Below are 26,997 nucleotides of genomic sequence, written 5' to 3' on the forward strand. Positions count from 1 at the left end.
CTGTTCTAAATAGGACCAACACTGTAAACAACACCCAATTTTGATATTTTATTACGGCCCTCTATCCAAGGATTTCACTGTGGAGCATTTTACTGGAATTTGCACGCAGCAAAAGAGTGAAAGAAGAATGTTGTAGCATTCTAAAATAAAGTCAAGATCCAGCTCTTCATTTCTGGTTTCAGTGGGTCTTGTAATTTCTAAGGTTATTGTCATTTTAAGATCTTCATCACCATTTTCTTTTATTCAGGCTGCAGTGCTAAGGACCCTTATTTCCAGGAGGTAAAATCCACTTCCTGAAGTAGTAAATGCTATTTGAGAAGTTCAAAGAAATGAATAAAAACATCTTAAGGAAAAAGTAGCCCCAAAGTAGACTTTGAAAATTGAGCTATAAACATTTCCATTTAAACATTATCGTGTAATATCCCATATTACATGGTAATAATGTAATCCTGACCTGCCTTCCTATTTAGCATGTTTCTCTATTATTATTATTAAACCCATCTTTTCTCTCTTGCATTTCTTTCTTGATTACTTTGGTTATCTTCCTATTGTTATTGTTAATCTCCAGTTTTTACTTTTAACGTCTTCCTTTCTTTAGTTTTGCTCAGCTAGGGCAGTTTCTACTTTCGAAATGATTTACTGTACTTTCTTAAAGATACTGAGACTATTCATTTCATTTCTGTTCCATACCTAGTAGTTTAGGTATTATTATTTTTATAAAGAATTGATTACTATAATAATTATAATTTCTATTTATTTGTTTGTTATTTTTATATCCCACCTTTCTTCTAAAGAGCTCAAGGCGGTGTACACAGTTCTGTCCCTCTTCATTTACTCTCCACAACAACCCTGTGAGGTAGGTTAGACTGAGAGGCAGTGACTGGCCCAATGTCACCCAGTGAGCTTCATGGCTGAGTGGAGTATTCAAGCTTTGGTCTTCCAGGTCCTGGGGCAACCCAGGCAGGTGGGTTGGGAATAATAATAATAATAATAATAATAATAATAATAATAATAATACCTACACATACACACCCACCCACCCAGTGATATCTGTAATGACAAATCTTTACATGGCCAAGAGTGGCATCACTGCAATCAGGGAGTAGTGCAAACTCCCGGCAATACTGTGCCACATTGAACTTATCTATTAAAGAGCTAACAACTACACGGAGCAGGAGAAAGTGAGGTCACTTCTACACCAAAACATTTAAAGCACACTTAACACTTGTGGCTTCCCACAAAGACTCTTGGGAACTGTAGTTTAAGGGTGCTGAGAGTTGCTTATTGCTTTATTTATATATTATATTTGTATCCCACCCTTCTTCCCAAAGGAGCCCACAGCAGCAAACAGCAACATGTTAAAACAGTACAATTTAAAATCAAATTTAAAAACTCACACATTTAAAACAATTGCTTTGAAGCCCCTTACAGAGCTGCAGTCCCCAGTGCCCTTAACAAACTTTAGTTATTGGGATACTTTGGGGGAAGCTATGACTGTTTCAAGTGGTATAAGAGCACTTTAAATGTTTGGTGTGGATGTGACCACAGGCAGAGAACTGGATCGAGAGCTGCCAAGCCTAAATTTAGGGCTCTTCCTACAATGCATGTTTGCTGCAGGATTTGCAGTACAATCAGGGGCAGCTTTTCCTGTCCCTGCAAGACACTTTGGCAGGGATGGGGGCCAAATGTTTCCTGCCAGCTGCACAAATATTACTAGCCATGGTTAAGTCTAGATATCTGTCTTGGTCCAGAATTCTTGGAGGTTGCCTGCGCTTATAAGAATAACATATGCTTTAAAAAGTTTAATCTCTAGAGGACCTTTCAAAAAGTTGAAGGGGCTGCAGCATTGTATTTTCACTTATGTTTTCATCCAGTGGTGATACTGCTAGAATTGTAATAGTGCCGTCCTTTCCATGGCATGCTGTCTGCCTGACATTCAGTTTTCACCATCCCAATCTATTAAACTTGCTCATTGGTTCCCCTCAGGGCGAGGGAAGATAAAGTGAATTATGTTTAACATACAAGCCTGATTGATGTTGTTTCCTCTAGGTTTACAAGGAAATCCCGACCAAGCTCTTCTCTGTGAATGTCAGCATACTGGCTGGGCCAGAGGAATGTCACAGTAAGTGAAGAAGTTCTCCATTGTATGCATAATCACCCAATAAAAACGTATGTCCGTCTCCCAGTAAGCTGTGCTTATTATTGTTTCTCCCCTGCCCTCAATACTTAGGACTGAGCGGAAAACTTCCAGCCTGTCACTGACCATTGGATCACCAGCCAGTGGAGAGTTTAGCAGCAGCAGCAGCAAAGCATGTCGCAGTTATTCCACTTTAATTGAGCCGTTATGCACTGACCCTCAAAGAGTAGGTTAAACACTTCCTGTTCCCTTTGCATTAATTTTGGCAAAACGTTGAATCCTGCATTGAAATTCCAGTTTGTCTGCATTGGTTTATTTCTCTCCCTCCCCCCCATTTAAAACATGTCTGGCTGGGGTTGGGGTTTGTTTTTTTTTTGGCATCTATCAATGAGAGGATTAGAAGCAGTCATGTGGCTACCCTGGAGCTTAGCCATTTGTCATATTCTTCCAAAGACATTTAAGAAAGGACAGTTGGATCAAAGCAGCTACTTAGTATAGAGATGGAGAATTCAAAACATCCAGGGATTTAAATGCCTTTCAAGTTGTTGGGGGGAAAGTGTGGGGAGAGATTACATAGGTTTCTTTTTATAAGATAAAGTAAAAAAGCATATAATCAGTGGTAGAATTTTTTTGTACACTATATTGACTAGTAGGCAGTTTCAGGCAGCCCCTATGGAATTGGCTTCCTTGTAAAGAAGTTTTAGCGACATAAATATCTCTTGTACATTTGTAAAGTTGTGAATGCAGACAAGCACGCAGGTACCACAAATCTTGAAAGGAGCATGGAGTCTCCCAAAAACAAACACAGCATGCCTACAGTTCGAAGCTTGTTCTTTCCAACTCCCATCTATGTCTGTGTTGTTCACAAGTTAGTATCCACCAGCCATCAAAAGCAACTGAAGGTTCTTCTAGCCATTAATGACCATTGAATAAACTCATTTAGCAAAAAGCTAAACAAAATATATTTATTGACACAGGTGCATCCATACGTCCAAATCTACAGCAATCAGCATAATTTGCCAATGTTTCCTTCCTTATTTCCATAGTTGATAGGAAGAAATCAGTTGTAAAAATGTAAAAATATTCTGATGACTTGGTTCTTCATCTGTCAAAGGCAAGAGTTCCTGCTTATTCCAGAATCCCAAATTTCTATATTGCAGCTGAAATACTTTCCAAAAGGAAAAGGCAGATTTCCCCAACTGGTGTCCATCAGATATTTTACTGGCTGGGGCTGATGGTAGTTGTAGTCCAAAACATTTGGAGGGTACCAAGTCAAGGTAGACACTTAAGTACCAAGGACTAGGTCTGGTTTACATGGTAACAGTCATAATATGATGGTTACCACATAATTAACTATTCCTGTTCAGCAGCTAACAGTGCAGGTTACCGGTAGTTGATTTCAATAAGCGATGGCAAGTGGCCAAAAAATATTTTGCAGTGGCAAAAAATTTTTTAATGTAAGATGCAGGTGTTAAGCCATTAAATACCTATGTTTCACATTGTGAACAAAATGCTGCCATCTAAAGTGGCCTCCAGATGAGTGCAATAATAGCATGTCAACTGGCACCAGGTCTACAACACTCGAAGTATTTTCTCCAGAGTAACACCCATTAGATGGCTTGAAGATTATAGCATAGGTGGTTTGGGGGATTATAATATTTTTAAAAAATGGAAGAGAGGTATGCTACAGATCAAGCAGTAACTTACAAATATTATTTGCATAGCATATTTAATGCACAAAGTGCACTGTAGCAGCATCCGTTTCCTCAGTAGTTGTGTAAATTGTTAGCCTTTCCTTACACTTTTACAAATGCAAAAGTGTGACTTGCCCAAAGCCATGTGTCGATTTCTTAAATTTCAGTACTCTAGTTCTATGCCCATCAAATATTTATCTACGTTCTATAAATATTGTTACAACAGCTTTGTAGAATGGTCATTCTATACAACTGGCTAATGCAAGACGTTTGGAAGAGATTTTGCTATCCCCAGGGGCTGCACTGCATGATTTGAGTCTACATTAGGTCAAGTCCTAAACCTGGGAACAGCACAGGTAGAGAGGGAGAAGAACCCCATGCCATGCAGGGTTGTGTGCCGCCACAACTCCCCATTACCATGACCCTGTGAGAATCCCTGGTTGCTGACCTCTTATGATGGGACAAGCAGATGAGCCATATGACTTGTTGGAATTAATAGCATTACTTTGGCATATCTAGGACACACGTCTAAAACTTCAAGTGGAGATGCCTTAAAACAGTGATGGCCAAACTTACCCCTCCAGCTGTTTTGGGACTACAATTCCCATCATCCCTGACCACTGGTTTTGTTAGGGATGATGGGAGTTGTAGTCCCAAAACAACTGAAGGGCCAAGGCATCACTGCCTTAAAACCACAATTCATTCATTTTCTTCCATACAACTTCCTTTTTGCTTTTTTCTAATAAGGGATTTGTTTATATATTTTATTTTTTGGTATGGAGAGCATAAATCAGGGTTATCAGGAGAGAACTGTATCATAGATAACATAGTGTGCAAACTCCAGATAAAGTTCTTAGAAGTTATTTTTTCCTTTTGTCAGAAGTGAACGATATGCAGCTTCTCTAGATATTAAATAGATATTAAATACAGTGACAGCAATCTCTCTCTTTTTTTTAACATACAGATGCAAAACCCATCAAAAAACCAGACTGGATCCACATATGAAGCTGCCCCTGTATTTATAAAGGTACGTAGCATAATCTAGACAGCAGCAGCTTGAAGCCAAAGGTGCTGTGGCAGGAGTGGAAGGCATTTTTGCTCACAGGAGGCAGGTTGCTAAATCTCTGTCCCAGGGTTTGATTGCTATACAGTATAGGAAATGGAATGCTGGGCTAGACATCCTTTGCAGGGCTTTTGTGTTAATCTACTTCCCCTTGGAATCTACCTCCAGATGTCCCCTCTTGTTCAGTGATATCTCTTTGAAATATTCTCCATATTTCAAAAAGTGAAAATCTACAACTGCTGGAGGTTTTATTTACAATTAAGTGGTATACAAATTCTTTTAGAGCCAGTGTGGTATAGTGGTTAAGAGCGGTAGTCTCTTAATCTGGGGAACCGGGTTCGCGTCTCCGCTCCTCCACATGCAGCTGCTGGGTGACCTTGGGCCAGTCACACTTCTTTGAAGTCTCTCAGCCCCACTCACCTCACAGAGTGTTTGTTGTGGGGGAGGAAGGGAAAGGAGAATGTTAGCCGCTTTGAGACTCCTGAAGGGGAGTGAAAGGCGGGATATCAAATCCAAACTCCTCTTCTTCTTCTTCTTCTTTAAATAATACTGTTCATTTCTTCTTTATTTTGACAATCTCTATACCGTTGAATTACAAAAATCTATAAGCAGTGTACCACCATGGGGTGAGCTCCTGTTGCTCGGTCCCTGCTCCTGCCAACCTAGCAGTTCGAAAGCACATCAAAGTGCAAGTAGGCTCTGGTTCGCCAGAAGCGGCTTAGTCATGCTGGCCACATGACCCAGAAGCTATACGCCGGCTCCCTTGGCCAATAAAGTGAGATGAGCGCCGCAACCCCAGAGTCTGTCACGACTGGACCTAATGGTCAGGGGTCCCTTTACCTTTTATAAGCAGTGTACAAGAAAATAAAAATCCAATTCCAAACTGTTGATCCCTAGTTTCTCTCTAAGCAGGGTAAGTGTGAGGAAGTCTTATGTCATGCATATTTACAGTACTTTTTAACTCCTTCAGGGTCTTCAAAACATTAGCACTACCAACGGCCAGCTAGTGGTGTTTGAATGTCGAATACGGGCATCACCCACTCTTCAAGTTCACTGGTACAGAGAGAACAATCAAATAATTGATTCTGCAGACTTCCGAATATTGAGAAAAAGTAGGTTTCCTGTTTTTTTTTTAAAAAGTCTTTATCTACTACCCAAATTTCCAATTTCAATTCACAAAAGAAAAAAGATTGTTTCTATCCATGAAATTTAACAAATCTAAACAAACTGTAATCTGCAAAAATGTCTCACATTTGTGCACAGTGTTCAGCAAATGAGACTTAAGCAGTCAATAATTGAATAGCACGGCAAACCTAACAATTAAATATCTACTTGCTGAGCAAAATGCAGTTAAATATTACAAGCTTCTACCATGAAAGATGTAGTCTGATACTACACATTTACTCAGATCTCATTGATGTTTCAAGGAAAATACGCTATTGGATTAATATATGTATGACTGCATTATAACCAGGTGTTTATGGGGTTGTGTGACTGCTGCTGAACTGCATCTCTCCTGTTGGTGTCCATGGTAACGTCTAGTAAAAGAAATACATGACTGTCCTGCTCAGCATTTCCCCATTCTCTGCAAGTACCAGCCAATGAATGGGAACAGGGATAGAGGCGTGCTGAGCCAATGCCTTTTCATGTGTTTTCTTTTGCTAAGGAGAGTTTAGCTGATATTGGGAAGAGACATGTGGATTGGCAGACATTATGTCTGCATAATGTCTAGTTAGCCCCTAAAAAGCTTTTATATTGGCCTTTTGGTAATGAATCTTTCAAAAGTGTGGCCCATGGACTTAGGCTGGGTACATAGGACATTTAATTCTAGAATCAATGGAGACTAAGTATTTGTTTTTTTCTACATAGTCCACACACAATCTAGATTTTTTTGCCCTTGAAAAGCACTTCTTGAGAAACCAGTATATTTCTGAAAATAAAAGCTCACTGCAGATTTATTCTGCATTACCTCATAGTGTGTCCATTTGAAACAAGATCAAAATAGATGCAGATGGTCTTGAGTCTTGACAATAGGTATGTGTGTCCAAAGGTGCCCAACGTTGTAGGTAGCGTATAGCAAGATCACGATCACCACTTCAAGGGGAAGGTTTTCAAACACATATCATGTACCCTCTTTGGACAACAAGATCTGAAATCAATCTAGATTAAGGTTACCAGATTGTTTTCAATGAATCTGGGGACACTTTTCAATGTCAATGGATTTTGTATGGGGACTGATTTGTAAATCCAGGGACTGTCACCGGGAAACGGGGACGTCTGGTAACCTTAATCTAGATTAAAAGCATGTGAAGGACAAGCATGTCTAATTCCAGACTCAGAGAAACTACATTTTTGTGCTGCAAATGAATTAATGTGCCCACACATTCTTGATTTCTAGTTAATTAAGACAGAAAGAATGAAGAAAATTGCTCAAGCAAAATTATATGCATCCTTCTACCACAGATACATACGTAAAACAACAATTAAACTATTGTGTATTCCTGGTGTTTTGGGGCCTAATGCTAGCCTAGGGTTGACAGAAAACTAATTTTCCTCTACAGCCTCATGTAAGGCCAACAGGTCTAGTAATGCTGGCAAAGAAATAAGTGCTTAGTTGTATCTTAAGGTTCACAGCTTGTGTCTTTCAGATCTTCATTTTCAGTAGGCTTCACTAAACTATTAAGATCAATAGTCTTTCCATTGATTGAAATGCAGTACAGATTGCACTCTTGGCATAATTTGATTGAAACCTAAGGTCAAAACCTAATAGTATTGACTATTGTTTAAGTGTTTGACTAAGTGGCTTTGTCCCAAACCGTACAGGAAACTATTTTATATGCAGTATATGCTGAGGCACTGGAGATCAGTACTGAATAAGAGCAGCAATCTAACCTCTACTCTGTGCTTTTCCCAGACTTCAAGCACGCTCTCTCTGTTTCAGCTCTTTTCCAACAATGCATCCCTCCTCCAGCCCACCTGCTGGAGGTAAAAACAGGTGGGACTGTGCAACCCTGGGGAAAGGAAGTGGGACAGTCATTAAAATGAGAACAAATGGGTTGTATTGGATGACAAGTAGCACAGATTATAAACTGATAAGAAGGCTATTATGAAATGCTAAGCCTGCATGGCATTTCGAACTGCATCAGTACCAGAATCAAGCCTCATCTCATATGTCCCTCATATTAAATGACATTCCACATACATCTTCAAGAGGCTCCAGTGACAGATGTGTTTTTCATCAGTGGGACTATCAGTATAGTATATTTATTAGGTTATGTATCTTGCAACAGTATTTACTAGAGTCATTAGAAACCTGTGTATTCAGCTTGTTGAACAGCTCTTACTGCTAGGAACTTTGTCCTGAGCATAACAATTAAGCCATTGTCCATACTGATGTTTGCTCTCTCTGTCTGTCTCTCTTTGTGTGTGTTTCAGAGGCTTGTTCATCCCTGACCCCTGGTAAGTAATTCTAAAGGCCTAGGCGGGAACTAGTTGCTGAAAACCAGGCACATCCAACAACTAGTGACCCCAGATGAGAATGTGCATCCAGTCAGTACAATGAGGCTTAGCTGAGCGCAGCAATACAGAAGTGTCCCTGCATCAGTTACAACATGCACAGAATCTGCTTTGGTGTGCAGATATTTCTTGCTGCATCTGAGAGATATTGCTCAGCAAGCTGTATGCTGTATCATCAGTAAGAAATTCTGCGGCCTTCTGTGTAAAAGTGACACAACAGCAAGCAACAAAGTTCACATAATACTCGATTTCTTATATGCCTGTACCCTAGCTGTACTAGTAAAGAGGTGTGTTGGTGTCTAGCTCAATGCTTTGAAGTCAGTCCCATTTAATTACCCATTAACATTAAATTAATTAATTACTTAATTTAATTACTTGAATTAGTTTACTCCCATGTAAGTATACCTTGAATTGCAGTGGTATTTGTACACAGAATCTAACGATTTGTGTCATCCCTTCACAGCTGTTTTAATGAAGGCAAACCATGTTCTACATTCACCAGTCTGCATTTGTATAGTGGCCTCCTGAGTTCAGTTCTCAAAGCTTGAATGGAGTTAACGTTTGCAGAGGCTTACATTTAGATTAAACACATGTATTCTTGATGTTTTAAAGGCTCTGCAGTTGCTATTTGATTAGACCTTGCCTATTCATTTTATTTTGTCATAACTGAATTTGTTTAAAATTGTGAATTGTTTTTTGTGAACTGCCTTGGGAAGGTAGTCTTACTGAATATAGTGAACAAAGTGACAACAGAATCTGCTTCAAATTTATAAGAATAACCATGCCTTAATTGCCAGAATAAACCATGAACTCCTATAGTGCTGCCTTTTTACCCAAGAAGTGCTTTATTTCCAGCAATAAAATCTCAGTTCTATGGAAAATTACGTAGGTCAATTCCCACTGGTAGTATGGGAGAAATGGTAATATGGCTATGTTTAAAAATTCATTTTTAAGTGTCTCATCCAGCTATTTCCTCCTTCCAGAGGAAGTTTGCACCTTAGTGATTACAGAAGCATTTCCTGAAGATTCTGGAATATTTAAATGCATTGCTGAAAATGAGTTTGGTGCAGTAGCCTCCAGTGCACACCTTTTTGTTTCCCAAGGTAATTGCAGATTCTTCTCCCTCTCAGTTTTGGTGGGAGGGTAGGATGCTGTTTCTTCTCTGGAAGGATGACTTCTATTTCCCACTCGTGCAAAACAGCGTTACTTAAGCCTGGAATAGCTTGTTGCCAGCTGTGCAGCAGAGCAAAATGATCAGACTATATATACACAACCTGAAAGCTAAAAATGATTGTTTTTAAATATATCTAGTGAAGCTTTAGACACACAACTTGCCTGGTCTAAAAACACTTTGTGAAAACCGAGTGCCTGGAGCATGGGTAGGCAAACTAAGGCCTGGGGGCCGGATCCAGCCCAATTGCCTTCTAAATCCGGCCCACGGGCGGTCTGGGACTCAGCGTGTTTTTACATGAGTAAAATGTGTGCTTTTATTTAAAATGCATCACTGGATTATATGTGGGGTATAGGAATTTGTTATTTTTTCCCCCTTGAAAATATAGTCTGCCCCCCCCCAAGGTCTGAGGGACAGTAGACTGGCCCCGTGCTGAAAAAGTTTGCTGACCCCTGGCCTAGAGAATTAACGGAGGGCGTGTTAAGCAGTTAACATAAAAGCTAAGCAAGCCTTGCATTGCTCAGTGCTGATAGCCTTGGACTTCCATGCAAGTTGTTCTGAGTTTTCCAAAGAATAATATGTATACTTTGCTTTAATTAACTAAATCTAAATCAAGGCATATCAACGGAGATTTGTTTGGTGCAATTCAAAGACAGTATGAGACTCTTTTGTGTTTCTTTACAGTCCCTAACGTTCTCTTTTTTTATTTCTTTAAAAGCCTGCTCTTATTATTGGTTCTGGATTCTGTAATGGATTCCACAAGGATTCCCATCCTTAGTTTCTCTCTTTTCAGATAAGAACTGTCAGTTTATAAATAGTTTTAGTTGTTTTAGTTTCACTCAAAATATGCAAATCCTTTTCATCAAGAAGATACAGTGGAATTTCCCTGATGAGTAAAAAGATTAGAGAGAGAGTTACAATATGGCTCTTTAGAAATTGCTTTCCCACCCCAAACTAGACAATAATACAGTGGTGTGAGTCAGTGCTTTTGGTTTTATATCTAAATTGTGCTTTTCAGGAACAGAGGAGATTGAAGGATTTGAAGTGGCTCCCTCACTGTCAGCTATACCAGCCACAATGAACGTCCTCTCTACACCAAACAGCCAATGTGTAGGAATGGGAAGAGATGTAGACAACAAACCTTCCAGTGTTACACTACAAAAGTCTTCTGGCTCATCAAGTCCAGAGGAACCTGCAGGTTCCTGGTGGCGAAACTATGGTGACGAGAGCAAGGATTTTAGTGACATTTATGAAGAAACTTCAGATAACTCATATCATAGGTAAGTCAAAGCAAAGATTCTAATAACTCTTCTACTCAACTGTAGGAACTGCTTCCATTATAAATCACTGAAAACAATACCCTCCCCCTCCAAAAAATTACCCTAGATCTATAGGATATGAATGGATTTTGGAAGCAGTTTCTGGTTTGCCTGCAAACAAATTGACCTTCTAGTCTAGCCATGCAATTGCAGAGGCAGCTAGCTTTATATGCTCATAGACATTTTAATTTGGATGAGTTAGCCACAAAAGTCAGGCAGGTTGTTGAATAAAGTAAAGGGTAAAGGGATCCCTGACCATTAGATCCAGTCATGGCTGACTCTGGGGTTGCGGCGCTCATCTCGCTTTATTGGCCGAGGGAGCCGGCATACAGCTTCCGGGTCATGTGCCAACATGCCTAAGCTGCTTCTGGCGAACCAGAGCAGTGCACGGAAACGCCATTTACCTTCCTGCCGGAACGGTAACTATTTATCTACTTGCACTTTGACATGCTTTCGAACTGCTAGGTTGGCAGGAGCAGGGACCGAGCAACGGGAGCTCACCCCGTTGCGGGGATTCGAACCGCCAACCTCCTGATCGGCAAGTCCTAGGCTCTGTGGTTTAACCCACAGTGCCACCCACGTCCCATTGTTGAATACAGACCCTTTAATTCAGTGGTAGGGTACAGCACAATAATGGTAAGCACAGCTGCAAACATTTTCATCTGGCCACAGATTTTCCAAAATATGACTAAAATTAAAACTAATTTTTGCTCTCTGAGGTTAAAAGATCAGCACTGTAGCAAAAAGAAAGAAAGAAAAAGAAAAACCATAGAAAATTATTGTCTATGCATAAAACTAAAATAAATACCTGAACCCATGTCAAGTTCACTTGAGAACTAACACTTCATTGAGATAATATATTTGCCTCAAGAATGTCTGTTTTCTGTGATAAAAAGCAATGAGTAGTTCAGTTGAGTGGAATATCCTATCTTTAAATTTGGTAATCAACATTTTAAAAACAATTACCTGTTCTGAATGCACCACTACAAATGAGTCAAGAGTTCCCAGTGGAATGATTTACACCTCTATAAAATTAATTTCAATAGCATGGCTACCTATAAATTAGAATTTTTTTTAAAAAAACTGTTTCTTTTAATTTTGGTGACACCAAATTTTGATTTGGTTCTTAAAACCAATTTGGTTTTTCTATCTAACATCGTATCATCTCAGGGTGGCTTACAATATAATAAAACAGGAAGACAGCACTATGATAAGACTTAATTCAATGAAACTTATAAAAGCAGTATAAAATATGGAACCACAACCTGGGCTCTTCACTTGCCCAAAGAACAACAATTCATGCTCTTCATTTGCAATAACAACATATTTCCTGATAATCTCCCAAACCCCCTGGCAAACATGAGTTTTCACCTGACACCAAAATCCCAATGCCAGTCATGACTCTAGGAAGAGGATATTCTCTTGCTATGGTGCCACCACAAATAATGCCCTATCCCATGTCCCCACATAATGCACTTCAGCTGATTGGTAGAACAATGAGAAGGGCCTCCACTCCAGAACTAAAATAATGGGCAGGCTGATGCAGGGAGAGGCATTACTCAGTTGTTTAGATCCTAAGATGTTTAGAACTTTGTGGGTATACACCATCTCCTTGAATTCCACCTTCACCTTCTTCTTCTCTTCTTTGGCGATCACTCGTAGCAGCTGAGTAAGATTGTCTTCCATAAACACGGTTTTAACAATGAGTCCGTAAGTGACTGTGGAGGCCAATTCTGGATCCACACGTCCTTCCACAGTGGGGACATTGGTTCCGGGCGGGAGTTCATCATGGTGTGGATTTGCCAAGCATGCCTTCCTCTTAGCACGTTTCTCCCTTGCATCCTGAGTTCGAGTGTCTTCAAAGCCCATGACACCTTTGGTAAAGGCTGTTCTCCAATTGGAGTGCTCTCAGGCCACTGTTTCCCAATTGTAGGTGTTTATACTACATTTTTTTAGATTTGGCTTGAGAGAGTCTTTAAACCTCTTTTGTTGACCACCAGCATTACGCTTTCCTTTTTTCAGTTCGGAATAGAGTAGTTGCTTTGGAAGACTGTAATCAGGCATCCGCACAACATGACCAGTCCAACGAAGCTGATGTTGAAGAATCATTGCTTCAACACTGGTGATCTTTGCTTCTTCCAGTACACTGTTATTAGTTTGTTTGTCTTCCCAAGTGATGTGTAATTTTTTTTTTTGGAGGCACTGTTGATGGAATCTTTCGAGGAGTTGGAGATGGCGTTTATAAGTGGTCCATGTTTCACAAGTAAGGTTGGTAGGCAGCCAGTAATAAATTGTCCAGATCATAAAGAAGAAGGTACGTCTAGGTCTAGTATAACGTTGTGAAATATTTAAGCCTGTAAATCTGTGTGCTTTGGACTGGCAAAATACATTATGCATTAATCCATACATGGGATGTTATTGGAATTCTTCACAAGCCTAATTCCAAGGGAAATGATTGAATAAGGGAAATTACAAGGGAAATAACTGAGTAAGTCTCCAGTCCTATATACTTACCTGGAAGAAAGTCCCATTGAACTTAATATGACTGACTTCTGAGTAGACATGTGTAGGGTCTTCTGGCTCCTTAACAGATTTATTGTGTGCCATAGCTAATGTTGTAATTAGCCTTTAAGGAACTATGAGACTCTTTAGAATTTCAGAAATCCAGAGTTGTAGAATGTCCTAATTCCTTATGACACCTGAAAGTACAACCAGATCTCTCATGAGGTGGCCGTCATATGATCATAGTAGTAGTGGTTGTTTTCTGTCTCTGGCATAAAGATGTTTTGGGCCAGGCTTTATTTTCTAGTTTCAACATTGTGATGGCAAGTTCAGGATGACTTTTTACAGGGTTGTTTTTAGAAGAGGTAGATACTGGAGTCTTGTATTTCTGTATTAATCTTTATTTACACATTAGAGCATACAGGCTTTATGAAGCTGATGGTTATACTACAGTTTGCTTCTATGCCTGCTAATTCTGACTTTTGACTGAAAAGGCTTGGTTTCAGTTAAATAGCCAGTTTCCTTTTCATAATCACTATTTTCTTTAGGTGGAATTTTATGCTAATCGGTACCCAATTAATGCTTGCTTGATAGAATGAGTGTCCAAAGTACTGGTATGTGAGCTTAATTTTACATTTCTAATCAGAACCTTAATACGGTAGTTTTCTCTGTAAAAGATAAACAATCCAAAAAGGAAGTAGGTACTTTTGGTTTACGCATTTAAACTTTTTCCTTCGCTACCATTATAGATCAAGGCAATACTTCATTAACATATTCTTTTGAACTGCAAATTCAGTGAATTTAGGGTGTAACATTGGAACTGTTATTTGTAGTGGAAATTGGGGGAATAAACCTTAGCTTTTTGGCTGACCTCAGTTACAGACAATTTCTCATTCCTGTTTGTTCCTGGATGGAACTTCTCACCTCCTTCAGTTGTAGCACAGAAGTTGTTATTCTTCTGTAGCTCAAAGCAAGCAGCTCAAAGCATGCAATGTGAAACTGCAGATTAAATGGCTTAAACCTAACATGTTTATTCAGAAGCAAAGCCCAGCAATTTTCAGTTGGCTTTACTTTCATGTAAGCATGCTTAGGTATGCAGCCCAAGATAGAACTTTTGGACAGGAAGTGAACATGCTTTACTACAGTGGAGAACGTATTGGATAATGCATGGAAAGTGATATTTGTGACCAGGTTGCATTTGGACCTAGTTTAAAGGTAAAGCGACCCCTGACCGTTACGTCCAGTTGTGGACGACTCTGGGGTTGTGGCGCTCATCTCGCTTTACTGGCCGAAGGAGCTGGCGTACAGCTTCCGGGTCATGTGGTCAGTATGACTAAGCCGCTTCTGGGGAACGAGAGCAGCACACAGAAACGCTGTTTACCTTCCCAACGGAGCAGTACCTATTTAGGTACCTGTTTAGGGAAGCTTTTAACAGGTTATTGTATTTTAGTGTTTTGTTGGAAGCCACCCAGAGTGGCTGGGGAAACCCAGCCGGATGGGCGGGGTATAAATAATAATAAATAAATTATTATTATTATTATTATTTATCTACTTGCACTTTGACGTGCTTTCAAACTGCTAGGTTGGCAGGAGCAAGGACCGAGCAACAGGACCTCACCCCCCCCCGTCACAGGGATTCAAACCACTGACCTCCTGATTAGCAAGCCCTAGGCTCTGTGGTTTAGACCACAGCACCACCCATGTGCCTAAACCCAGTTTAGTGCACCCTAAAACAAGGCTGGGGAACCTGTGGTCCTCTGATGGCATTGGACTCCCAACTCCCACCAATCTTTACCATTGTCCATGCTGCATGGTACTGATGGGGAGTCCAATGACAACTAGAGGCCCAACGGGTTTCTCAGAAGCCAGGCACTACCGGTATATTGTAAAGGCTGCCAGTTTTCATACAAGCTTTGTTTCTTATGATTTGTGGTTGCACAGCTGGACTTTTGTCACTCCAGCATCATATTAGTGGGATGCTCTTCCTAAAGAGGTCTGCACACCCACCTCAATGCCAATGAGCAAACTTAATGATTCAGAAAAGCCTTTGGGGTTATTTGAACTAGGCTGAACAATCACAATGGCTTCTACTGCTTTTTGCTGGCATTTATTTTGTTTTTACCAGTTGTATGGATTTTAAATCAAGTTGTTTGCAAGCTGCTTTGGTCATCCCTCTCCCAAAAGGTGGGCTATAAACGTTTTATTAAATTAATAAACAATGCAAGACTTGGAATGCCTTCTAAGCACTGTTTATGAAAAATACTTCTGAGCTCTCTCTATATATTTAGCCATATCTGGAGACCTCAGTGCACATGCCACTAAAAAATAGGTTGGCCTTTAACAGGGGCATTCTGAAAATGTCAAATCGGGGGCATTCTGTGTAAGTCTGGATTATAATGCTGCAGTCGAAGCCCGTTAAAGGAGTTCAAGATTTCCGTGCAAATCTTAAGCTACTTCTCCAAGGAGGAAGGGAAGAAGCATCGCCGCCTGTGTATTGTGAAGGAAATCCGAGACTAGATGCCCAGAGAAGAAGGGGGGGGGGAATCACAAGCCTCTGGCCGTTTTCGTTTTTTCGGCGCCTAAACAAGGTGGTTGTGTGAATTGGGTGGGAAAGCGAGGCTTTCTTTCACGTCTCTCCACCATAAGCTAAGCATCCAGACACCTCGTCGGTTGGAACCGTCTGCCGAGACTCCCTGCCAGGGAGGAAGGTCAGAGGGGTGCTTGAACAAAAGGAGCGCCAGCAGGGCTAGGTTGGAAATCTGATCGGGTGCGACACAATCTCCCCTTGTCTCCGCTTCAGAATCAAAGTCCCCTCGACGGCTGGAATGGGGGTGTGTTTTATTTCGAAGGGGCTGCTCAATTTGCGAGAAGGGCTAATCCAGCGCACTAGTTTATTCTACCTCGTTAAACTCTTCACTTCTTCACCTTCGCGCAGAGAGGTGGAGCAGCTCTCTCTTAGCAGCTCGTCCCTTCTCTTAGCTGCCAGAGCCAACCCGCTTTGCAAACGAAATGCCCAGTTAGATCATAATTTTAGCTTTTCCTCCAAAGCCGGGCTTTGGTTCGGAAAGTTCACCCGGTTCAGCACCGCTGTTCTCTTGGAAGAGGCCCGCTGAAGTTGGAGCCAGAGGATCATGTGCAAAATTTAGGCGCAGTTGGCAACCGCGGAGCATCCGGGTGCGCAGGAATGGTAACGCTCCCGAGGATGCCCTTGGGGCGGTGGGATTAGTTCGAGGCTATTCCGGGCTCGGTAGGCTGTGAGCTGCAATTTGCTTTGAATTGTAGTCCCGGTGAAGATCGGTGGGCGTCTTTTTCCCGGTGGTATGGGGGGGGGGCCTTCAGTGAGATGGCCGGTACTGCAGCCTCAATCGATGAATGGAAAGTTGTGTTAGCAGTTGGGAGCACTTCTCTTGCAAATGTGTTCTTTTTTCTTTCTGTTTTAAGGGAGCCTTTCTCACCAAACTTACTTTATTTTATTCTCCACGTGCTATACACGGACATGTTAAAAGTTAGGCTTGCTCCCAGTAGGACATTTTCCCTTGCTTTTCTTTCTCCCCTCCCAGTATCGTTGCCCGCGCAGGCGCCATGGGCGGGGACGGGGACAGCTGCCCCCCATCAAGTAAATAAATAAAAATTACTAACTAAACTAACTGACCAATTGCATCGCAGATAATTTGGTTCTGCCCCCCCAAAAAACGCAAGGCCTCCCCACCCCCAATAAATCTTGGCTACGTCCCTGACAGGCGCCCCCGACCAAGAGACTTGTGCAACGGTTTTAAAGTGGCAAGCGGTCTTTTGCACGCCTACTCGGGAGTAAGCCTGATTGAATCCCTTGGGGTTTACAAGAATAAATATGCACGATATATCGGCTTGCCTAACAGAATCGCTCGGCAGCCTGTGTCCTACCTAACGAAAGATGACCGTGATAGTGCGGGGGACTTTTATTCTGACACCTTAGACTGGGTAGGTGGACAAGCGGGCACATCGGATGTCATTATTTGGCAGCAGATAAAAGTCACTGGCCTTATTAATACTAAGCAGAGAGCTACTATGATTGTAGTCTGTGTTAGTGAATGGCTGGCTTCCCCCACCAGCACTGGTTAAAAACACCTCAGGTGATACCATCTTTTGACAACAGGTAAGACTCTTTTGTTCCTTCCCTCCCGCCTTGCTTTTAAACCTGTGGAGCGGTAAGTGCGCCGCTTTAGAGGCTCCCGAGTGCTTAGCATTCAAGTATTGCGTTAGGCTGCAAAAAGTGCATCTTGTAGAGAGTTAAGACCCACAGAGCCCAGCGAGAGTTTTGAGTAAAAACTCGTTTAGGATCTCGCTGTTAGTAACGGATGCGAGGTGCAGTGGGACCTTCTTTTTTAAGATGAGTTGGAAAGGGAACGTTTTGTATTTGTGCTCAGTAGGGTATGTGTGAATAGCAAAGTCAATTATATTAGGATTTCACCGCCTCGGTTTGTTTTGGGGTCTGGGGGACACATTGCAAGCTTTATAGCAGGGGTGGGGAGGAAGGGTAGGTGTTTTAGGGTGGTGGTGTAGTATTAAAAGTGTTCAGCCTTCTTCGCCATGCGGACTTGAAGGTGATTTTGTCTTGCATTCCTGAAATGTGCAAAGAGGAAGAAGTAGGAGACTTGTTGCTTTCTTTTTCATAATTATTTACTTAGGGTTGCATCTTCTTTTAAATATCGAAAGGAAAAGGCTTTATACAGCGCACCCCCCTCCCCTTAATAATTTGATCTCACTGGGGAATGTATGACCTCATGGAACCTTCTTTAGGTTCTCCTGTGAAAGGAAGACAATGTACTGTATTTACACACACACAAATATATATAGCAAAACAGCTGATCTGGGACTCTGCAGGGGGAAGCAGCTGCTGTGCTGGTAGTTTTCGATTTGGAAAAATAGCTGATGGAGAAAGGGTTAAGTAGCTCTCCCCCCTACTCCTATTCAACCTTCCTACTAGAGGTCTTTTCACTTTAAAAAAAACAGTGGCATGCATGAGATTTGGAGAGCTTGCAGACAGGTGCTTGTGGGATGGGTGCCCTTGATGTATGCACTTTTTTGCGGTTTCCACACAACATTGTTGGTATAAGAATGGCAGCCTGTATTCTTCCCCCAACCTCATCAGGATTTACCCTGACTGGGTTTAAAATATATCTATACTGTATATCTAATTAAGTTGTCTAAAAATTTGCCAACAACTCAATACAAATCCCTGTCTGGAAGCACCTATGGGGTTTGCTGTACAGGTGGATTTTCCCAGTAACAAATTAATTGTTGGTTGTATTGATTTAAGTATTCCCCATAAGCAATTTCCTGAATTTTTTGCTCAGTTTTTTAAAATAAAACTTCCTCTTTATCTATTGCTTACAGTTTGCATATGAAGAGTCACGTTAATAGGAATTGTTGCTAACTAAATCTGTAAATGCTTGCTTTTTGTAACATCCATATGAGCATGTGCCTGAGGGTGGCTATGACTGCTAGTTCGGACAGAAAATGAATTGGGTGAACATAATCTCCTGTATAAGGTTTATCTTTTGTGGGTTGCAAAAAGTTGTGGTTAATTAGGTAATTCTAATCTATAAATCTTACATAATTAAAGTTCTTTATGCATATTTGCTGCTCACTGATTTTGATAGTTCTCTAAATTGTTGATGAAACTGGACTCTAAATCTGAAAGTGAGGTCTAAACTTTTAATTTCCCAGATGACCCACTAGCTTCCAAGGAACTACTTGGAATGACTACTTGGCTTTAATAACAACAACAACAACAATTTATAATTTATACCCTGCCCATCCAGCTGGGTTTTCCCAGCCACTGTGGGTGGCTAAATTTATTTAGTTGTGTATATAAATTTCTGTAGGTTTAGCACAAGCCAGAAAAGGCAAGCTCACTCACCCAATTAATTTCAGTGGGACATCAACAAACATTTTCTGGTTAGAACTTGTATCCATAGTTGTAAAATTACAGCATAAAGAAATATTGGTTGTTGAGAAGGCTAACAGTATGTTAGTGAGGAGCCATGTTTTGTTAACCCTAATATACTAGTATATTCTGTAACTTTTTAAAAAAGAATTCAAGTCAATTTATGTGAGATGCATTGAGCAGTTCATATACTTTTAGTGTTCTCGGCTTTGAAAAAATTAATTTTTTTCTGATCTGCTTATGCTTTCTTCTGACACACAGCAGCTAGAAGCATCCCTTTTAATGAAGACAAGATTGGTGCTTGTTCATTGTACATACCTTTTACTTTCACACAAGTTGTGAAGCCTCCATGGAAAATTAATGTTAACGTTCTATAATTATAGGTCATTTATGGAACCAAAGTTTTGCTTTGTTTTTGGGGTCTCCAGTAGTTGACCGCTACATTGTATGCTGAGCACTGTGATCATTTATTTAATGGGCTAGTATCTTTTAGTGGTAGCTATAGGGGTAATCCAACAAAAGTAACTCATTGAGTTCCATTGATTTCAGGGGGTGAGAGGTTTTAGGATGTTTGTAATCAACATATAAATTAATATGTAGTAATACTGTATACTAAAGCAAGTGTATTCACTATTGTATTTTGGAGAGCTGAACTTTCAAAAGCATGTAAAGTGGAAAACTTTTAATAAAGAATTAGCAGGGGGAAAAGAGGTTAGACAGGTATACCTCCAGGATACTTTAGGTACAAGACGTTATGTTTTGTCAGGGTTGGGCAACCATTGAAACCTTCCACTCTGATAAGTCTACATGACCTTTTGCTAGTCGTTGTGGCATGCCATTTATTTTTTATTTGTATTGTTTTCCTAAAGGAATTGCCATCATCAAGACAGCCACACTCTGCTGAGGCAGGGATTCTGTTCCACCCAGGAACCTAGCCGAGAAAGGCCACAAAATTTATCAGCTTATTCTTTCCAGCCACCAACCCAAAGCCCTTTTTTCACCTTCTAAAACACAGGACAATTGTGAAATCTTCCCCATGAGTGTCAGTAACCTCCCATCCGTGTCCTCTATGTATCAACCAAGCATGTTTAACTATGAGCGTCCAAAACATTTTATCCAGTCTCAAAATACATATCAAGGGAAACCACAGCCTCCAGGACCAGAAACCTCTACTACGCTTCCAAGCAGGCAAACCAAACAGTCTTCCATTCTAATCCAGCCTTGTAATCCTAATGAGAAGAAGTTTTCTTCCTCTTCATCGCTGAGCTCGCCAATCTCACTCTCCTCACCTTCATATAGTGCTTCATTTCCCGTAACACCTGCATCTGCACAGTCTCCTGCTAGCTCCTCATCTGGGCAGAGGATTTCATCCATGCATAACCAGTCCCCTGCGGCATTCCTTTGCTCCGTGTTGCCCTCCCACTTTGATTATAATAGCCAAGGTCCTTCCTCAGTGGAGTCAAAGTAAGTATGTTCTTTCCCTTTGAAGTATGTGTATGTATGGCTCTTGAAAACCCTTGGCCTGTTTCATCCTGTGCTCCCATGTGCTGTACTCAGTTTCAAGTGTTGACTCTGGAGACAGGCGGGGAAACCAGGAATGGCAACCTTGAGAAGTGCCCTTCATTTTGCAAAGTCTGCTTTTGCTTTTCTAAATGCCAAGGGATGGGAGGTATGAGACATGAGACTTCCCAAAGCTTAGCATAAGAGAAGGCAGAACATGGTTGAAAAATAAAAGCAGTTGCAGAATGTCCCATTCTGTTTTTTAGTTGGATACTTAAACCAGGCCCCAAATGCATGATTATATCTGTGCTCTTCACCTCGGTCTCCCCACCCTGGCCTCCTGGTTGGCGTATGACAAAAGCCATGTCTGTTAAGAGATCCTTTTTAAAGACAGGATAAATTATCTTAAGCCAGATACGTATCCCTTACATTTTTCCAGGTTTTAAACATGAATTGTGGCTCTGTCTTTTTGTGAAAATAGGTGGGGGGACTGCTTGACTGATTTATGTGTTGATTGACTTTAGTAGGGCAACCCCCACCAAGCAAATTTGCTACAATCCTAAACAGACCCAAGTCCAGTTCAACTCAAGAGTTACTTCTGGGTAAAACATACTTAGGACTGTACTGTTAAATCATAACCAAAGTTAGTCTTTCACTGTGTTTTGGTTTCACCAGAAGCAGCTTAGTCATGCTGGCCACATGACCCGGAAGCTGTACGCCGGCTCCCTCGGCCAGTAAAGTGAGATGAGCGCTGCAACCCCAGAGTAGTTCACGACTGGACTTAACTGTCGGGATCCTTTACCTTTACCTTTTTTTACTCCCCACTGAGGATGTCTTGGATTTCAGCCCTAGTGATAATTCCTTGTAGAGTAGGAATTATCAAGACAAGCAAATTACACGAAACAAGTGGAATTATTTCCTGGGTACAATCTATCCCTCAGTGGAAATATCTCCTGCTGCTCTCCAGTATATTATGGTTTTGATAATGTTTATTTAGGGCAGACAAATATATAACGGAGAAAATATATTGTGGGAAATTGAAGAATGAAAACTCTCCCCCTGCTACTCTTAAATTCTTTGAAATGTTTTATTGACAGTCAGCTTTCTTGAAAAACGAGCTTCATACCAATTAGGATAAGTGTTTTGTTCCCAGAATAAAGGACAACTCTTGGTAGTGCCCAGACAGAACGCAATGTTCCACCTTCCTTGTCTCTCCAAACAACCCTTTCTTGCTGTGCTGTGAAAAGCTGTGGCATTTATATTCTGCATAATATCTGAAGGGCACAAAGGAGCGCCAATGGCAGGAGTGTTTCCTAATCATAATAGGGCTGAAATGCAGGTGCTACAAAGGCAAGAATTTGTAAGGGTTACACATTCCTGCATTAGCCAGCATAATACATGATACGTATAAAATACTTTGCATTCCTTTAATGCTTTTCATTGTAAAATTGCTAAACATTTTGCCATTATTTAAGTTCTCAGAGGTGGATAATCCTCCAAGACTAGGACTGCAACCCTAAGTATGCATACCTGGAATCAAGTTCTATTGCAATCAGTATGATGGAATTGCAAGTAAATGTGTACAGGAGTTGAATGTGAGACAACAGACAGAAGACCCAGTGGTGGACTGTTTGGAGAAGTAGCATGCAAATATACCGTATTTTTCGCACGATTGGACGCACCGGACCATAGGGCGCACCTAGTTTTTTTGGGGGGAAATAAAGGAAAAAAAATTTCCCTTTATTTCCCCCCCCAAAAGCAGGTCAGGGAAACCGAACCAGGTCGAGGAACAGCGGGATAGTGGCGCTGCGCCTCCCTGCTGTCCCCCGAGCTTGTGGGGCTGGCTGATGTCTGCCTGGCGCGAGGGGCGCTCTGCTTCAGGACGCCCCACCCGCCGGGCGGCAGGCTGCTATCCGCAGGTTGGGGAGCCTTGCAGGGAACTCCTGCAGGGCTCCCCACCCTGCGGATGTCTGCCCGGCGCGAGGGGCGCTCTGATTCAGGGCGCCCCACCCGCCGGGCGGCAGGCTGCTATCCGCAGCTTGGGGAGCCTTGCAGGGAACTCCTGCAGGGCTCCCCACCCTGCGGATGTCTGCCCGGCGCGAGGGGCGCTCTGATTCAGGGCGCCCCACCCGCCGGGCGGCAGGCTGCTATCCGCAGGTTGGGGAGCCTTGCAGGGAACTCCTGCAGGGCTCCCCACCCTGCGGATGTCTGCCCGGCGCGAGGGGCGCTCTGATTCAGGGCGCCCCACCCGCCGGGCGGCAGGCTGCTATCCGCAGCTTGGGGAGCCTTGCAGGGAACTCCTGCAGGGCTCCCCACCCTGCGGATGTCTGCCCGGCGCGAGGGGCGCTCTGATTCAGGGCGCCCCACCCGCCGGGCGGCAGGCTGCTATCCGCAGGTTGGGGAGCCTTGCAGGGAACTCCTGCAGGGCTCCCCACCCTGCGGATGTCTGCCCGGCGCGAGGGGCGCTCTGATTCAGGGCGCCCCACCCGCCGGGCGGCAGGCTGCTATCCGCAGCTTGGAGAGCCTTGCGGGGAACTCCTGCAGGGCTCCCCAAGCTGCGGATGTCTGCCCGGCGCGAGGGGCGCTCTGATTCAGGGCGCCCCGCCCGCCGGGCGGCAGGCTGCTATCCGCAGCTTGGGGAGCCTTGCAGGGAACTCCTGCAGGGCTCCCCACCCTGCGGATGTGTTCCCGAAGCGCCGGGCGCTCTGCTTTCAGGGCGCCCGACGCTCCGGGAAGCAGGCTGCTATCCGCAGCCTAGACATCCCTGCGGGCCCTCCCGCAGGGTTGCCTAGGCTGCGGATGTGTTCCCGAAGCGCCGGGCGCTCTGCTTTCAGGGCGCCCGACGCTCCGGGAAGCAGGCTGCTATCCGCAGCCTAGACATCCCTGCGGGATCTCCCGCAGGGTTGCCTAGGCTGCGGATGAGTTCCCGAAGCGCCGGGCGCTCTGCTTTCAGGGCGCCCGACGCTCCGGGAAGCAGGCTGCTATCCGCAGCCTAGACATCCCTGCGGGATCTCCCGCAGGGTTGCCTAGGCTGCGGATGTGTTCCCAAAGCGCTGGGCGCTCTGCTTTCAGGGCGCCCGACGCTCCGGGAAGCAGGCTGCTATCCGCAGCCTAGACATCCCTGCGGGACCTCCCGCAGGGTTGCCTAGGCTGCGGATGAGTTCCCGAAGCGCCGGGCGCTCTGCTTTCAGGGCGCCCGACGCTCCGGGAAGCAGGCTGCTATCCGCAGCCTAGACATCCCTGCGGGATCTCCCGCAGGGTTGCCTAGGCTGCGGATGTGTTCCCAAAGCGCTGGGCGCTCTGCTTTCAGGGCGCCCGACGCTCCGGGAAGCAGGCTGCTATCCGCAGCCTAGACACAGCTAGCGGAGCGCTAATCCCGAAGCTTGGGGCTGCGGAGCTCAGCGCGCCCCAAGCTTCTGGGTGCCGGCAAGGTCTAGACGGCTAGCGGAGACCTTGCCGGCACCCAGAAGCTTGGGGCGCGCTGAGCTCCGCACGCCCCAAGCTTCGGGATTAATGCAGCGCTCCGCTAGCCGTGGGAGAGCTGGGTCTCCCACAGCTAGCGGATAGCTTCCTGAAGCCTGGAGAGCGAGAGGGGTCGGTGCGCACCCACCCCTCTCACTTTCCAGGCTTCAGCGAAAGCCTGCATTCGCTCCATAGGACGCACACACATTTTCCCTTGCTTTTTAGGAGGGAAAAAGTGCGTCCTATGGTGCGAAAAATACGGTAGCAGAATCAGGATTCCTTGTGTTGGTGAATCCTGCTGTGAAATTATTAGGAGTGAATTGCCAAGAAGATCTGAACTAAAAATGCCAAAAAATTCAGGGCTCGCAGATTAATTGAGAGCTAATCCGGAGTCTTCCTTCATAAAATAAAAAGATACTCTTGCAATTATCTGTTCAGAGACAGATTCCTTGTGTCTCAGTCTTTAAAATAAATCAAAAGTTCAATTTTGGCCATACCGGATGTCTTGTTGGCACATGACTTAGCTCTCTTTTCTATAAAAAGTAGTCCTAGATTGCAGAAAATGAAATGACACAAGTAAGCTACTGGCAGTACAGTGGTATCTCGGGTTATGAACTTAATTTGTTCTGGAGGTCCGTTCTTAACCTGAAACTGTTCTTAACCTGAAGCACCACTTTAGCTAATGGGGCTTCCTGCTGCTGCGCTGCCGGTGCACGATTTCCGTTCTCATCCTGGGGCAAAGTTCTTAAGCCGAGGTACTACTTCCGGGTTAGTGGAGTTCATAACCCGAAGCGTTTGTAACTTGAAGCATTTGTAACCCGAGGTACCACTGTGTACTCAGTGTATGTACCTATTGAGGCAACATTCAGTATATGTACTGAGGATGCCCAGAAAATAAGGGGCGGACCAATAGCTTGTGCCTTCTTCCAAACATTAATTATAATATGGGGTCAAATATGTGGCAGGTGCCATTGCCACACATTAAACTGCATAAGCCTTATTCACATCTTACTTTCATGTAGCATGTTACTGTGATTGCTTTAGAACTGGGTCTCAAGTGCCACTTGTTTGGATCACGCATACCTGCTACACGTGTGCAGGAACATGTGTGTTTGACTTTCACCTCAGACAACCATGAGCAGTACGTGGTTGTTTGAGGAAGGAGACACCACATCAGAAGTGTGGCTAAAAGCACAGCCCCACTTGAAAGTAGTTGGAGTAATATCCTGTGCATGAGTAACATGTGACTATGGCTACCAGTGTGTCTACATATGGTGTTGGTGTTGTCTTCTGGCACAACAACTGAGTAGCAACACAAACTTCTAATGGAGCTGCCTTCAGTAGTATGTCTTGTATCCAGCTCTAAATAGCTACCAATTTCACCTTTCCCCTTAAATTAGCAGTTATTCGAAGCCTATGTACAAGAAGCAAACCAGCAGCACCAAACCAGTGCAGAAGACATCTGACAGAGAGATACAAGGAACGAAAGACGCCCTCATTCAAGACTTGGAAAGGAAACTACGATGTAAAGACAGCCTTCTCCATAACGGGAACCAAGTAAGAGATGTATATTATCTGACAGAGGGGAACTTGCAAGTTAAGTGCCTGAGCTGGATGGCTCTGAGCTTAGTTACCATGCAGTCTGTGCATCTTAAGCCAGGCATAGCCAATGTGGGGCCCTCTCTCTTAACTCCTATCAGTCCAAGCCAGTATGGCTCATGTTTTACTAAAACATGAGGGCACCATGTTGTCTCCACTGCCTTAAACCAATTTAATTAGCTATAGCCCGTCTCTAAAACTTATTTGATGTGTGATCAGATATTTATTTATTTCATGAATTTTATATATTAAAAACATTTTTTTAAAAAAATCAGCAATAAACTAAAAACGGATTACAACACACATCAGTATACTACACGTCTGGGGAGGCTTGTCTAATAAATATGATTTTAGCAAGTTCTAAAAGAGCATGTTGAAGACGCCTGCCTGATGGAGAAGGCAGGGAGTTCCAAGTGTAGGTGATGCCACACTAAAAGATTGATTTCTTACAAATGCAGAATCGATATTATGTGACACCTATAACACCTGTAATGTATGTTGAAACTGCTATTCAGACTGTGTCAATTGAGAAAGACATTCTCTAGATTAATTTAGGAGTACTTTTAATACTAAAGGCAATCATTTCAGAATTGGGAATGATTTCACTGAAGTGCTGTCCTCCAGAGCTATTGAGCTCTGGCAACAGAGTGGCTTCTTGGAGATAAATTGGCCCTTGAGTCAACAGTGCTTAATTTCTGATCAAGTGCCATTCATGGATGTAATCCTGTAATTTACACTTGATGCCATAACCTGATCAAAGTCAAAGCTAAAATCCTATGGCAAGGATGTGTGAAGGATTAGTTCAACCACCAGGATCTCAACCATCAGAGTATGTCAGACAATTAACTACAAGGGTCCCGCTGAAAATGTCACTTCTGTGTTGAGTTTTCCCCTGATGTCAACATCAGCTTACCCTGTATATGTCATTAATATATGTTTTTCCATAGCAGTCATCTAGGAGAAGGTGAAGGTAGCAAGCACATTATGATTGAACTGGATTGACACTGGGTACATTGAATTAGACATTGAAAGAGGAGGAGAAGGAACTCCACACAAGGCTGTTACTTGCCACAGTAACCCCTTGGTTTTACCCTGCTTACACCTA

The 26,997-nt window shown here is 42.9% G+C and overlaps 1 protein-coding gene across 17 annotated transcripts in view; it reads left to right on the top strand.

Annotated features, from left to right (window-relative positions):
* MYOT (myotilin) overlaps window positions 1-26,997 on the top strand; it is a 60,360-nt gene that overhangs the window by 24,067 nt on the left and 9,296 nt on the right. For 6 of the 17 annotated variants that reach the window (XM_053376888.1, XM_053376886.1, XM_053376885.1 and 3 more), the window contains 8 exons: window positions 2,050-2,122; window positions 2,231-2,363; window positions 4,796-4,858; window positions 5,865-6,006; window positions 8,330-8,353; window positions 9,394-9,513; window positions 10,600-10,861; window positions 25,694-25,850. In XM_053376888.1, the coding sequence (XP_053232863.1) occupies window positions 2,050-2,122; window positions 2,231-2,363; window positions 4,796-4,858; window positions 5,865-6,006; window positions 8,330-8,353; window positions 9,394-9,513; window positions 10,600-10,861; window positions 25,694-25,850 (974 nt within the window). Of the gene's footprint in view, window positions 1-844; window positions 965-2,049; window positions 2,123-2,230; window positions 2,364-4,795; window positions 4,859-5,864; window positions 6,007-8,329; window positions 8,354-9,393; window positions 9,514-10,599; window positions 10,862-16,924; window positions 17,538-20,200; window positions 20,796-25,693; window positions 25,851-26,997 lie in introns of those variants that run through there. The other 11 variants (XM_053376893.1, XM_053376892.1, XM_053376894.1 and 8 more) reach the window with 9 other exon arrangements.

Source organism: Podarcis raffonei, chromosome 2 (genome assembly GCF_027172205.1).
Source record: "Podarcis raffonei isolate rPodRaf1 chromosome 2, rPodRaf1.pri, whole genome shotgun sequence".
NCBI lineage: Eukaryota > Metazoa > Chordata > Lepidosauria > Squamata > Lacertidae > Podarcis > Podarcis raffonei.